Here is a 15,175-nt window from a genome sequence, read left to right as displayed (position 1 = left end):
CAAAATTTCCAGTGCATCTTTCGATTCCGCCGAAGCTTCCATTCTTAAAAATGTATTTATTTCCGAGTATAACTCTTCATGATTCACGTCCGATTCTTCTGTACTAGGATTTCTCAGTGATATTTCTAAATTTTTACAATCATTCAACAATTAATTTGCATCTAAACTTCGCATTTTTTCGGTACGGGTTAAAAAACCTAATATTTTGTTGTATGAATCAAGCATTTTGAATCTTTCATTTAAGCTTACTAATGCAACATCAATTATTGCATTAAAAAAATCTACTTTATATTTAGACTTTCCATTTAGAGGTGTATCAGGTCCTTCATATTCAAAAAAACGTCGTTTTCGGCTAAGCCGCACTTGAGGGAATACTGGCTCAGTACCTAATTTTATAGCTATTTCTTCAGATTTTTTAATAATCGCTTCAAATGATTCATCACTTCTGAATGATTCTAAAAAAATTTTCGTAGTTTCCACCAATTTTATCATAATAGAAATATCTGCCGAGGGAATCTGCATAACTTTACTTACTTTGTTAATTTCAAACAATAAATCATGCCAAATTGTAAGTGAAAGTATAAACTGATATGAAGATATCTCATTTGCAAGACCGTTAGCTTCAGAAATAGCAACTCCAATTGAACTTGAATCTGCAACTTTGTATAAAGCTTCTATAATTTGAACCAAATTATCTTTTACAACTTTTACACTATTTATACGGCTTTCCCAACGCGTATCTGATAATGATTTAACAGTCATTTTACAAACACTTTGCAGTATGCCCCATCGAACGGTTGATGCAGCAAAAAATGTAAAAATTCGTTGAACAGTACCAAAAAAGTTAATTTCAATTGATACTGATTTCGCAGCATCACATACCATTAGATTAAATGTGTGGTTAGCTCATGGAACGTAAAGAGCTCTGGGATTTTTTTCTTTGATTAAAGCTTGAACCCCTTTGTATTGCCCTCGCATGTTAGCACCATTATCATACGATTGCCCGCGACAATTCATTAGATCCAAATTAAATTCAGCTAATAAATTTAAAAAAGTTTCAACTAAACCTGAACCAGTGCTATCAGTTATGTGAAAAAAACCACAAAAACATTCTTCAATTTGTACTTCTTCCTGATTAATTTTAACGCATCTCAAAAGAATTGAAAGCTGTTCCTTATGACTTACATCAGGAGTGCAATCTATGATAACAGAAAAATATTTTGATGACTGTACAGAAGATACGATAGTTTTCAGTATTCTTCTCGATATAAGTCCAATTATTTCATTCTGCACATCTTTTCCAAGATTAGTGTCAAAGCATTCTTTATTTTTTATTCGTTTGAGATGCTCTAACATAACTGGATCAAATTTTGCAATAAGTTCTACTTGTGCCAAGAAGTTTCCATTATTAGGCTGATAAAGTTGCTCACGGTGTCCACGAAAAGGTAATGATCTTTCAGCTAACATTAGCACTATAGCAAAAAGACGTTCAAGTACCAAGCGCCAATGTTTCTTCTCATTTTCTATCATTCTCCACAAATTTTGATCAATTGTTGCATTTGATTTTAAATTAACAGACATATTCATCCATTTTTGCATACAGCTAATGTGATCCTGAGATTTATCATGTTGTTTTAAGCTAGAACCTATATTTTTCCAATCTGAATAACCTTCAGTCGACGATAAACATATTTTTCGGGTAGGAAAAATTTTGCATCAAAAGCAAAATACCCAATTATTTTGTATAGAATACACTAGCCAGCTTCTAGAAACTTCTTCACCGTTAGCAAGAACTCTCGTGTAGAAACTAGTATTAAATCTGCGACTCGATTTATCGGCTTTAAAATTTATTTGTTTAACCTGAGTCGGTCCTTTTTTAACAATATCGACTCTTTCTCGTTCATTAAACGAAATAGGCCATAACGCCGGGTCGTCGGAAACAATAACCACATCAGTTATGTCTTGTTATGCTTCATGCAATTGAGGATTCGAAGCAAAAACAAAATCATTAGAAGCTAACGAAGACTCTTGAGACAAATTCATTTCAAAATCTTTTTCATAGGTGTCCGGTAATAGGACAGCAAAAACTTCAGAATTTGAAACATCAAAAGATAAAGACTCTAAAGATGTTTCAGACTGGTCTGATAAAATATCTACCAATTTTTCTGAAACATCTTGCGAAGTACTAGCACCTGCATCAAAAGTTGTGTTAGTACCTGATGATATATTAAAAAAACTTGTCTCTGGTTTAATTTTCTTTAACATATCTGTATGTTTTTCTTATTTCTTTTTTTTTCGGCACCCGAAGCCCATTTTCTTCCAGTGTCTCGATCACGATGAGGATTCGTAGTTAAATAACGATGAAAAAAAAATTTAAACTTTTTCTAAAGTTTGATATTTATTTATAAATATATAATATAATTTATATAATATTAATATAAAAGAGAATAATCAGAAGAATAGCCAAGGAAAGAGCAGAAGTCGTCAATATAAAATGTATAATCAGAAGAATAACCAGGAGAAAAGCAAAAATCGTCAATATTTAATTGCATAAATTACTAAGAACACCAAAAAAGAACGTCTGAACTATAAGAATTATAATTTAGAAGTGAAATTAAAAACAAATAATCTCTATTTTTACATCATTCATTAATTACATTATACCAAAAAATTGTAACTCGCACACAATCATAACACAACATTTTTTATACCAACAACAATCATACTATAGCTATAGCAATATAACAAACTATAACAAACGAGAAACTAAAAACAAAATTGTTGTCAGGAAAAATAAAAAGATCGTACTAAGAAAAAAAATTGCGAGGCCACCTGAGCGCGAGGCCACCGGCAAATGCCTGCTTTGCCTGTGCTTAAAACCGCCGCTGGGTTCATATAGAACACAAACATACAAATAGCCGCTACTTTCAGTTGTTATCTGTATATTTGTGTTGAGTTAGCACCGCGCCAGATGACCACAAACAAACATTAGTATTTTACAGATTACACAAACAACATTAGATTGCAGATGAACTAAAACAGTAACTAAGATACCTTCAACTATGTAAGAAACACGCAAAAAAATAAATAAATATGTAATAAATAAATTACTTTTTAAGCTAATTATTACTACATAATCGAACAAAAAATCATTAGAAAAAAAAAAAAAAATACCAATTATTGTTAACCAAAATAAATGAAATTAAAATAAAAAAAAAGTGAAATTAAAATCAAAATTTACACAATTTCATTAAAAAAAATTTTTTTTAATATAGTTATATTTTTTATTACTGTTCTTTTTGCTAAATTTGAAAAAATACATTTTACCTTAGACACCCTAGTAGTATATCTATTAGGTTAAGAAGATAAATTTGTACCCTCCCCCTCTGTTTTGTGACTATTATTTTTATGTGAATTAGTATAACAATATTTTTAGATATAATATTTTTTATATTAGTCTAATTTTTTATATTAGTCTATTTATTTTCAGAATAAAGCTTATTTCGACTTTAGTTTTTTAATTCACTAAGTTTTGCTTTGGAAATTTTTTTTAATAATGTAGATAAATCATAGAATAGATAAATTTGATAGATATACCAATTTTCTGATGACTATTAAAGAATAGTCAGGTTGTTTTACTTACTTTATCATTATAAATGTAAGATAAGTTGGTTGTTTTTACTAACTTTTGATCTCCTTATGTGATATCCTTATTTACTTTTACTATCTTAAGTGAAAATATTGGTTAGTTTTTGCAGTATTACGAACTGCTAAAGAACAATGTGAAGAAAACATTTGTGACTCATTTAATTGGTCTAAACATTTGTCATTTGTCAACAACTACTAAAGATTTTTATTGTTTTATATTTACTGGAGCTTAATCAAGCTCACTCATTGCTTAGAGAAATTATGAAATGTATTCACACACAAAATAAGGAAATATTGAAACAATTATTGACAACTCTAGAAGAACCACTATACTTTGCATTTCAGTAAAAATTTCATGCAATAAAGTCTTAACAAGTGTTACAATGTAATTGTAACACTTGTTAAGTGTTACAATTACATTTTAACACTTAAGACTTTATTGCATGAAATTTTTATTGAAATAAAATTTTAGAAACTTTTTTGTTTTAATTTATTATAAAAAACTCTAGACTTTTACACTTGCATTGTAACTTAACAAGAATGGAAACGGAAAAAGATAAGTTGAACGGAAAATGATTGCTAAACTATTCTCTAAGAGACTAATTTTTCATGAGGAATTATCACTTAAAAGCTGTAGTGCTAAACTCAATGTTGGTTGAAATAACGACATCAGAAGGCTAGATACAATTAATATAATAATTAGTTGTAACAATTTAAAATATAGATATAGAAATAAATATCAAACAAATATTTAAGCAATTCTCTTTCTTATAATAAATAAGAAGATAAAACATTACAAAGACTAACACTTTTTTTAATTGGCCAGAATGTGTACCAATTGTTTCAAAAATTTCAGCAAAAAATATTTTGTGGTTCATTGAGATATGGTGTGTTTTGGTAGCATCTTACTATCAATGGTAAAAAAAATTATCCACTGATAATTTTGCAGAATTTTAGAACTTTGTTAAAGTTGATGTTAATTTTTTTCTGTGGTTCTAAATTATCCAACCTATCGTAAATGCCTTTGAAATTTGTGTTTTTTCAACAAACAAAAAATTTAGTAGCAAAAACATGATTTGTTCATACTTTGAAGCTCTATATTTTTAAAAGAAAATTTAAGAAACTTTTTTGTTTTAATTTATTATATAAAACTCTAGACTTTTGTAAAATAAATACTTTTTCCATTGACTGACAAATACATAGAACATGCAAGGAGTGCTGCTACATCAAATGACAAATAGGTAGAACATGTGAGGAGTGCTGCTGCATGAACTGAGCTTTAATTTGGACAGGCATTAATTTGGGCAGGCTTTAATTTGGGCTGGCATTCTATTAAATAAAAATTTTTTTACGTGTTAAATTTTTTCATAATAATTATTCACAAATCCTATATTTTTTAAAAATATAGGATTTGTAAATATTTATGGAGCCCCAGCCATTACCTCGGGCCTGGCCCTGGCTTAGTTATATCAATTTTTTTTTTAATGATTCACCTCCCTAAGGCCAAGAAGGCCACTACAGATGAGGAGGCTACTTGTGATTATGTTTGTGGTTAAACTCGCCTCAAGCTCTGGTTCCATTTTTAATCATTTATTCTGCGATTAATGCTGATATACCCACATAACACTTTTCACTAAGTAAGATAATACCAACATATTGAATTTCATATAAGCATATTGACCTTCTGAGTTGGTTAAAAATTCGTATAAACTTTTTTAAACTTATTACTCCTAGACATTAAAAAAAATTAATAAATATGTATTTGTCAGATTTTTCAATACTTTCATAAAATTTTTTTAATATATGATCTGTTTCTTTAGATATTTAACTGAACTGCCCCACTTACCTGGTTCAGAGAGAAACAAAGTTTTAGGTCAAGAAATTGCCAAACAATGGGAAGAGTCTGGATTTGATAAAGTTGATGAGTATAAGTACAATATCTATCTGCCATCCCCAAATAAACCAGGAGTCATATATGCTCTAAATGGAGATGGTTCAGTTGAAAAAGAGATTACTATTCATAATGAACCTGCTTTTTTTGATTCAGAGAAAAAAGGAGATGTTGTTTACCCTTTTAATGCATTTGGTACAAGTGGTGAAGTTATTGTATGATTTTTTATTTATATATATATTTTTTTAATTTTATTTGCCTAAAATTTCTAGTTTTATTATTTTAAATTACATATGATGTCAAATGGCTTTATAAAAAAATGAAAAGATTTTAAAAAAGGGATTTTACATAGCTATGTTATCAATGTCATTTGTTTCTTCATGTCGCTATGACTTTTAATATATTATATTATACCATTTCTAAATAACAATTTCTTTAAAAGATTTAAAATAAAAAAAAATTTAAAAATAATTAAGTCGCTTATTCGTCTAGTTTTTTTCCTCAAACATCAGTTCTTTGGAATTCGCTTCCTTCATCTTGCTTTCCTGATTCATATAATTTGCAATCTTTTAAATCGTCCGTCAATCGTTATCTTGCTCTACAATCTTCATCTTTTCTCTTACAGTAACTTCCAACTTTAATTAGTGGCTGCTTGCAGCCTTGTTGGAAGCGAATATTTTTAAAAAAAAAAAAAAAAAAAAAAAAAGTCATTAAAAAAAGAAGCTAAATAGATTAAATGACTTATTCATTTTTATGACTTCAAGATTTCATATTAAAAATATTATTTCTTAATTACTTATTTTTTCGCTTTGTTATGATACCATTTACCATATGTACATGACATGTACCGTGGCATATGTATGTTTTATTATGTTACCATGTGCAATATATATGACATGTACCAGTTTAATTTTTCTAGCAACCTTATTTCTAAGTTGCTGTATTAGGGTGGTTGTTCGCAAAAAAAAAAATTCTTCTGTTTTCTTATGGGGAACCCTCTTCAATGGTTGACTTTTATAAAAAAAATAATTGTACTAAAAATTTTATTGAAAAAAAAAATGTTTTAGGGATCCCTATTGCAGAGTTTATATCTATTAAAGAGCCCACCAGAGCACGGTGTCATTCAAACTTGATGTCTAAAACTTAAACTTGTCTATAATTTCCAATTACTTTTAAACCTTTTAAAAAAGCTGATATCTGGACCAAATTCGTCATATCTTTGTGAAGCTTCTGCTCCAATAGTATGCTAACATTTCTTAGACCACTATTAATGGAACTGGTGTCAAGCACAGGCACTTGACTTTATCTGCTATACTCCACATTAGAGTTGCATCATAAACAGCTGCCGCTGTAGTTTTTCCAGTCCCAGATGGCAGCTTGGGTAAACAAAGAAGTTTTTCAACTCCTCGTCCAGACATTAGGATTGGGAACTGGTCAAATGTATGACTATCATTACCAGACTGGTAATGTGTAATATGGTACTGGTAACATGTAACATGCTGGTAACAGTAACCCAGTACAACCTGCTTCATATCCTGCTGCCTTGAAGGATACGCTTTTTTTAGGTGAAGGTTGGGAGAAGTTTACTCTGACAACACATCCTGCCTTGGGGCTCTTGGTTGAGTAAAGGCTAGAGATAAAAATACTCATCTTGTCTTGATAAAAATACTCATCTTGGGCAGATGTTAAATACATCTGGCTACTGTCTTGTAGAAGGCCTCCAGGCAAAGACTTAAGGGGTAATCAGATTCTACCTGTTGACCAGCCTTGCACCCCTTCTTTGTCTATCAGACTGGTGCAAATGTATTTAAAATATTTTTTTTCCAGTTTAGGATGTTGAATGCTGAATCTTCTTGACTCAATGCATGGGTTTTGGTTGTGTCTCTGTGTTTATGACTAGGCTACTCATTCTATTATCTCTTAACAAGGGTACAGCTCTAAATCTCTGTTTTATGCTTCTTAGGCTGACTGGTAGTCAGGTATCCCAAATACTGTGGTAGCTCTCGGAGAGGCTGAATCTATCAGCAGCTGAAAAATATTAAAGTATTAATAGTGCCATGTTGCGCATGGATGGTGTCTCTGTTTGTACTTTTGGTGTGCATTGCCAAGGCCACATTTGGAGCCCTTTGTTACGGCTTAGGGTTTATTAATAGTAATGAGGCAATCGCTTGGACTATTAAATAGTGTACCAAGTACTATCTATGCTTTGAGTCAAGTTCTTTAACAAATTTAAAAATGACTAAAGTACCAAAAACTCTCTAAAATACCAAAAACTCAAGTTCTCTAAACCTATCATTCGCTAATATTCGTGGTCTTCGAAGTAACTTCTCTTCTGTTGAGTCTTATATCTTACAAAGTTCACCAGACCTAATTGCTCTTTGTGAGTCTGATTTGAGTGCAGCTGTCTCATCTTGTGATCTTAGAGTTGATGGTTATTTTACTGTAATTTGTAAAGATTCCAATAATCACATGCTTAGTCTGGGCATTTACATTCTAATAATTCACTTTGTTGGAAAACTAGGTCTAAGAATATTTAGACATAAATTTGAAGTTAGTAAATAAATTAAACTATTTATTTACTGATAAGTTAAAAATAGTCTGAATCTGTCTGAAAATCGACTGAAATTATTTCCATTAAAAAAGAAACAAATTGTAAAATATCACAATTTAAAAAAAAATGGTAGTTATTAATTTAATGCTTGAAAGTTTTGATATAAAACATTTCTGAATTAAAAAAAGAGAAACTTTAACAAAAAAAAAAAAAGTAATTAAAAAATTGCTTTACAAAAAAAATAACAAAAAATAACCACAATAGAAAAAGCAGAAGAATCTACAGACTACTCTTTTATGTGCTTTTGCACCATTTCATATTGCCTTTCTCTTTGTTCTATATTGCTCTCCTTCACCTCAAGACTGCACTCTTTTCGGTGTTATTTCTAATCAAATTGACAGAGCCCTCTCTTTATCCATCAGCCAATATTATTGTTGTTGGTGACTTTAATGCTCATCACACTGAATGTCTTGGCTCTAGTGTCAATGAGTCTGCAGGCGTTAAGGCCTACAACTTTTGCCTTTCTCAATCTCTAACTCAAATCGTCAACTTTCCAAATTGTTTTCTAGACAACCTGAATCATTTATCTTCTCTACTAGACTGATGTCTTGTTTCTGATCCTAGTCAGTGCTCAGTTTCTCCACATTTACTCTTGGGTGGTTTTGATCATGGTTTGATCTCTCCAAAACTATTATCTCATTCTTCTTCATCATCAGAATCTCTATATCATTGTACCTCTTACAACTACCATAAAGCCTGAGACTCTTTCGGTTATTTTTTTCATGACGGCCTTTGGGTAAAAATCTTTTATCTTCCTGCTGATAAATGTGCTTCTTAAATAACTTCTTGGATTCAGGCTGGCATGGAAACTTTTATTCCTTCTCGGATATTCCAAGTCAAGCCTCACTCTTCTCTTTAGCTTGCCTCACATTGTGCTGCTCCAATTTCCAATCGAAACGATTCCGTCCATATCTATCAGCAAAGCAATTCTCCAGAAAACAGAGGTCTGTTTACTATTGCTAGAAACCATTGTAAAAAGGTTTTGTGTTATGCCAAAGCCCACTATTCTCAGGTCATGGAATCTCGTATTTCATCACAAAAATTAGGCTAGGTATCAATAATAAGGGAAAATCTATTTATCCACCTCTTTTGTCACCACCTAAAGACAAAGCTGAATTGTTTACTAAGAACTTTTCATCAATATTATCTCTTGGTTCCACTAGTTGCATTCAACCTGATATAGCCAACAAACTGATTGATCCATTGCTTGACATTCGTATCACTCCAGTTTCTGTATTTAAAGTGATTTCCTGGTTAGACTCTTCTACAGCTTGTGGTCTGGACAACATACCTGTTATAGTCTTGCAGAAGTGTTCTTTGAAGCTGTTGTCTATAATTTCAAAACTATTTAACAAGTGCTTATCGAAATCTTGTATTTTGAGTCTTCAATTAACAAACACTTAATCTGTCATCTTGAATCTAGTAGCTTACTTTCTCATCAATATGGATTTTGATCTTCTTGTTTGTCAGCCGATTTGCTAACAGTAATAACTAATAGGTTTTATCATGGATTAGATAGAGGTGGAGAGGTTAAGGCTATCGGTCTCTTCATATTTTTAAAGCTTTTGATAAAGTTTGGCATGCTGGTCTTTACTATAAGCTTTTTTCTTAGGGTGTATTAAGTAACATCTGTAAAATTGTTGAATCCTTCCTTACCAGTCGTAGTATAGAAGTTGTCCTTGATGGACAGCACTTTTCTTCATATCCTGTAACTTCAGAGGTTCCTCAAGGTTCTATCCTTGGCCTTATTCTCTTTTGTAACTTACATTAATGATCTTCCAGATATTCTTGCATCTAAGGTGACATTGTTCACTGATGATACTACCATTCATTCTTGTCTTGATAAGAAGCCAACACTCTCTGATTGCTTGGAGGGGGCTTTTGAGCATTTCAGCATTGGGCTCACAGTGGCTGGTGATTTTTAATTCATATAAAACCTAATTTTTTTCAGCCAATTGTTACAGAAATAATTTTGATCTTCCTATATTTATGAACGGTGATGTACTTAGAGATGTGACGCGTTTTTTTGGTTCTTGTTTTTTTTATCGTTTTTTTGGAAAAAAAATGCAGGGGTCCGTTTTTTTGTTTTTTTTGGGAAATATTTAAAAATTCATCATTTAAGCTACTAAATTTAACTTTAATGGCAATATTATTAAACACATTTTAATTTCAGATTTATATTGGAAAACAAAGGTTGAATTTGACTAAAATTCTTTTTCTTTTGGTATGTTTAAAGGTTTTATTGTTAATGTTTAGGTTAACACGGTTATAGCAGTCCTGTATAAAAAATTATTAGTTAACTTTATCTTCCTCTATTTAATTTTTATTGACTTTATTTTTATATATTGACACAATAAACACTTTTTATCTAAATTTATTATACTTAAATACATTTACTTAATTTTATTTAATATTTGATATATATATATATATATATATATATATATATATATATATATTTAATATTTGATATATATATATATATATATGTTATTATTATTATTATTATTATTAATATTAATTTACTGTACTTATAAGGTTTTGAGTTGCAAATAAAAAGTTATAAGCAGTTTTAAAAGCTCTTTTTAATAATCAATTATGTTCTCTATTTAATTATATTTAAATTTTAGATATTTTGCATAACATAGTAAATTTTAGTTTTAAAAATGAGTAAAGCAGGCCATACAAGAGGGAGAAATAAAACCATAGTTGCCAATTTATTTATATCCATGAAACAATTAGCAAAATGGAAACAGTTAAATGTTCCTTTTGCTTTGACATTATGTTTAAAAACGGAACTCAAATGACTAAGCATATTGAAAAATGTTGAAAATGTCCTAAAGAAATAAAAAGTCTATATGCAAATAAATTAGTTCATAGTCAAAAACAGCAAGACTCTTCTGGAGATGCTGAACCAAAAGCAAAAAATCCACGATCTGATTCTTTTGGAACATCCTCTTCTGAATCAATTTGTAGAAGTAAAACACCAAGTTCCGTGTTTGACAGCATGACAAAAACTGAAAAGGTGTGTTTTATATTTTTAAATTTTAAGATTTAATTGAAGAATTAACTGATATGGCAACTAGCTTATTAAAAGTTCATGATGCATAGATTTAAGATTTGTTTCATGATTGGCTGATGTACCAATATGACATATCTTTTGCAGGAACTGATTGGTACACAGGAACTGATTGATATAGTGGATCGTCACTCCACATAAAATAGAAAATGATTTACTTAACAGACTGGTAGACTTTTGAAATATGCATATTATTTTATAAATAATTTTGATATTAAATTTATAACAAACAACACTGAAAACCATTTCAGTAAGCAGAAATAATATATCAGTAAATAGGTTTATAATACTTATATAGTACAGTATATAATATATCCTAAACTGTATTGTTGGAACATTAAGCCATTCTGGTGAATATATGGCAAATGAAATAAAGAAAATTTTAGAAGAAATTAATCCTAATAAAGTTTTGGTCATTGTGACTGACAATGCTGCAAATATAAAAAATGCATGGACTCGTCTAAAAGATTGTTATCCCCATCTTCATTGCTATGGATGCATTTCACATGGTTTAAATTTACTGTTCACAGATTTTTTTAAATTGACAACTTAAAATGTTTTGATGCCACAAGTAACTGATATTGTTAAAGAGATAAAAAATTCTCATTTATCTGTTGCAGCATTTAAAGATATACAAATAAAATCAGCTGGTGTAGTAACATGCATTTCCTTGAGACTACCTGTGCGAACTAGGTAATACAACCAAAAGTATAAATATAATGTATATTACAAAAAAAATTGAACTATGTAACTAATTTTATTATACAATCATAAAAATAGGTTTAATAAATTACTTTACTCTAAAAACTTAACAGTTAGCCCATTTTCAAAAAAGGAAGAAGAAGAAGCAAAAAAAATCTTCAAGAAAAAGAAAAGATTTTTGTTTAACAGAAATTCACTTGGCTGCCAATATACTAGATCCCAAATTTCAAGGCAGAGTCTTGACTGGAGAACAAAAGGTATTTACATAATTCATATATGATTCTTAAAACCAAGTTTTACTTTTAATGCCCAAGGCTAAAATGGCTTGGGCATTAAAAGTAAAATTTTGGAAAAATTTTGAATAATATTAAATACTATTTTCAAATTTGAAAATACTATTTAAATTAATAACATAATTGTAAAATTATTGAAAGAAAAATCTTTTTATAGATTGATGCATGTGAGGCAATACACAACATTGCTGCAAGTATGCCTGAAGTAAACAAAGAAATTATGATGTTTGACTTGGCTAATTACCAATCAAATGGTGGTATTTTTTCAAAACCTTTTATTTGGACTGCAGGTAGAACAACTCAACCCATAAATTGGTGGAAAGGGTTGTGTTCCTTTACTGAACTATTAAAAGTTTGTCTAGAATTCTTCAGCTACCAGCTTCAAGTGCAGTATGTGAGAGAAGTTTTAGCACTTATTCTAACATTCATAGAGCAAAAAGAAATCACTTAACGACTGAAAGGGCTGGAAAACTAGTTTTCATTTCACAAAATTTAAAACTTGAAAATGTTGAAAACACCAGTTATGAAAATGGTACAAGCATAACTACTCCTCAAATTAATAATGCAAGTGTGAATAAAGTTCCTAGCACTTCAATGCCTTGGTCAGAGTCTGAAGCAGTTAATATAGAAAGTGACAGTGACTTTGTTTATGAATCATTAGATGAAGGTAGTCTAGGGCAGGAAGACTCGAACTCAGAAAGCACACCTAATTAGAATATCTTATAGTTTAAATACATGTTAAAATTACTAAATTATTGAATTTTTTTGCTTAAATATTTATCCTTTTTTTTAATTGAGTATATACTACACTACACAGTGCTACACTACTTAGCACTAAATTAATAACGAATTAAAACTAATAAAACATTATTATTCAAAAATATTAGAATATGTAAATTAAATAAAGTTAAGGTTTTTTTTATAAGGGGTTACTGGCAATATAATTCAAAATATGTAACAAACAATGTAAAACTAAATTATTACATAATAAATATTAGGGTTGTCTATTTCTTTAATGATTTGAAGTCTGATATAAAATAAGGATCATATTGTATATTAGTATATTTATTATGAAAAATGGTTATTTTGTCATGGACAAGTATAGTTTCTGTATATAATGAGTGTAATATTTAGGATGTACAGCAATATTTAAGAAGTAAAACATGACAAATAAACATTCTCATACAATATACCTAGATTTATAACTAACTTAATACTAAACCGCCTAATAAATACACTTAATAAATAGCTCTTTAAATTTTTTTATTAAAACATTAACTTTAAATTGGTGTTTACATATATTTGTGATTATAATGATCATATACTATAAATAGACAGAATAAAACAAAAACTCTTCCAAATTATTTACCAAGAAAAATAAAAAACTTGTTTAAAAAGTCAAAAAAACCAAAAAAACATCAAAAAAACCAAAAAAACACGTTTTTTTGACCCAAAAAAACGCAAGAGGAAAAAAACACATTTTTTTGCAACTCTAGATGTACTCAACAAGTATTGCATTGCATATCATGCATATCCATTGCATAATTATTATCTGCTAAGGTTGCATTTCTTTATCGTGCTGGCCACTTTCTTACTCTGGATTCTATTCTTTATTTTTATAAATCTCAAATCCATCCTTGTATGGAATACTGTTGGCATATCGGGGGTGGATCTTTCAATGATGCCCTTACTCTTTTAGACAAATTTCAAAAACGCATTGTAAACGCAGTTAGACCTGCTCTTGAAGCAAACCTCCAATCATTAATCACATCGACAATCACATTATAGTAATGTTGCTTCTCTATCTCTTTTCTACAAATACTATAATGGGCACTGCTCCAAAGAGCTAGTGTCTCTTGTGCCATCTACTAAAGTTTATTCTTGTGTTACTTGTCATTCATTAAAAGTCTCATCCTTTTTCTGTGACTATTCCTAAGTGCTCCAAAAACTGTTATTTATCTAGCTTTTTTCCTTGAACATCAGTTCTTTGGAATTCGCTTTATTTTCTGATTCATATAATTTGTAATCTTTTAAGTCGTCTGTTAATCGTTATCTTGCTCTGTAAACTTTATCTTTTCTCTGCCATTAACTTCCAACTCTAATAGTGGTTGCTTGCAGCCTTGTTGGAAGCGAAGATATTTAAAAAAAAAAATTTGTCATTAGTTGTTGAATGTGATGCTTTAGGAACAGTCTGTCTGGTAGCTTCCTTTTAATAGAAGTACAGTGCCATGACTTCCTTCTTTAATGGTTACTTTGTAGAGCTGAGAAGTTCAGATGTTTGGCTTATCAGCCATAAATTACACGCAACTTGGTTTTGAAGTTCCACGGCAAGCATTACCCGTCTCCTTCAAAATAATAAATTTTATTTGTTACCATCCAATTTAATTGTTCAAATTAATTATAATTTCTACTAAAATTTATGGAACTCTGTAATCTAACTGACAATGTTCATGTTATGTAATATGCACCACATTATTGGTGACATATTTCAATACAGTTAAATTAATGTTCTGAACTGGAAACTTTTCAAGTCATTTAGTTATTTTTTTTTTTTTAATGAAAAAACTACAGTAACATTACCAAGACTTTGATAAGGTATGGCACCAATAAATAAAATACACAGTTCTGTGCATAAATGAAAATTTAAGCTCAATCACAATGTTAATACGTCTCTCAGGCAATTGATAGTAGTTAACAATTTAAAATGGATTTCCACACAGCAAATCTGTCATTCTGTCTGTTTTATAATAACTTATTATTAAATCAATATAATAGAGATAATAAACATTTAAGTAAAAATAAACTAAGAAAACAATTACGTTATGGAACTTTCACTGAGAGAGTCAGTAGTCAATACTAAGCACTAAATCAGATTAATGAAATATTATTTTTTAATTGTGTGATTGTCTGTTAATGATTACAAATAGCTAACAGCTGGTGAAATGGAAAAC

General features: G+C 29.7%; 1 protein-coding gene and 1 long non-coding RNA gene across 2 annotated transcripts in view; one reads left to right on the top strand and one right to left on the bottom strand.

Annotated features, from left to right (window-relative positions):
- The window catches only part of LOC136075552 (uncharacterized), a 46,831-nt gene extending 44,083 nt beyond the window's left edge, over nt 1-2,748 (bottom strand). The window contains exon 1 of the long non-coding RNA XR_010636009.1: nt 2,658-2,748. This is a non-coding gene — a long non-coding RNA (uncharacterized LOC136075552). The remainder of the gene's footprint in view (nt 1-2,657) is intronic.
- The window catches only part of LOC101234552 (glutamate carboxypeptidase 2), a 57,335-nt gene that overhangs the window by 4,468 nt on the left and 37,692 nt on the right, over nt 1-15,175 (top strand). The window contains exon 3 of the mRNA XM_065789019.1: nt 5,469-5,754. Coding sequence (XP_065645091.1) covers nt 5,469-5,754 — 286 coding nt within the window. The remainder of the gene's footprint in view (nt 1-5,468; nt 5,755-15,175) is intronic.

This window comes from Hydra vulgaris, chromosome 01 (genome assembly GCF_038396675.1).
Source record: "Hydra vulgaris chromosome 01, alternate assembly HydraT2T_AEP".
NCBI lineage: Eukaryota > Metazoa > Cnidaria > Hydrozoa > Anthoathecata > Hydridae > Hydra > Hydra vulgaris.
Note: the sequence above shows the minus strand (reverse complement) of the source record. Positions and strands in the feature narration are given on the sequence as shown.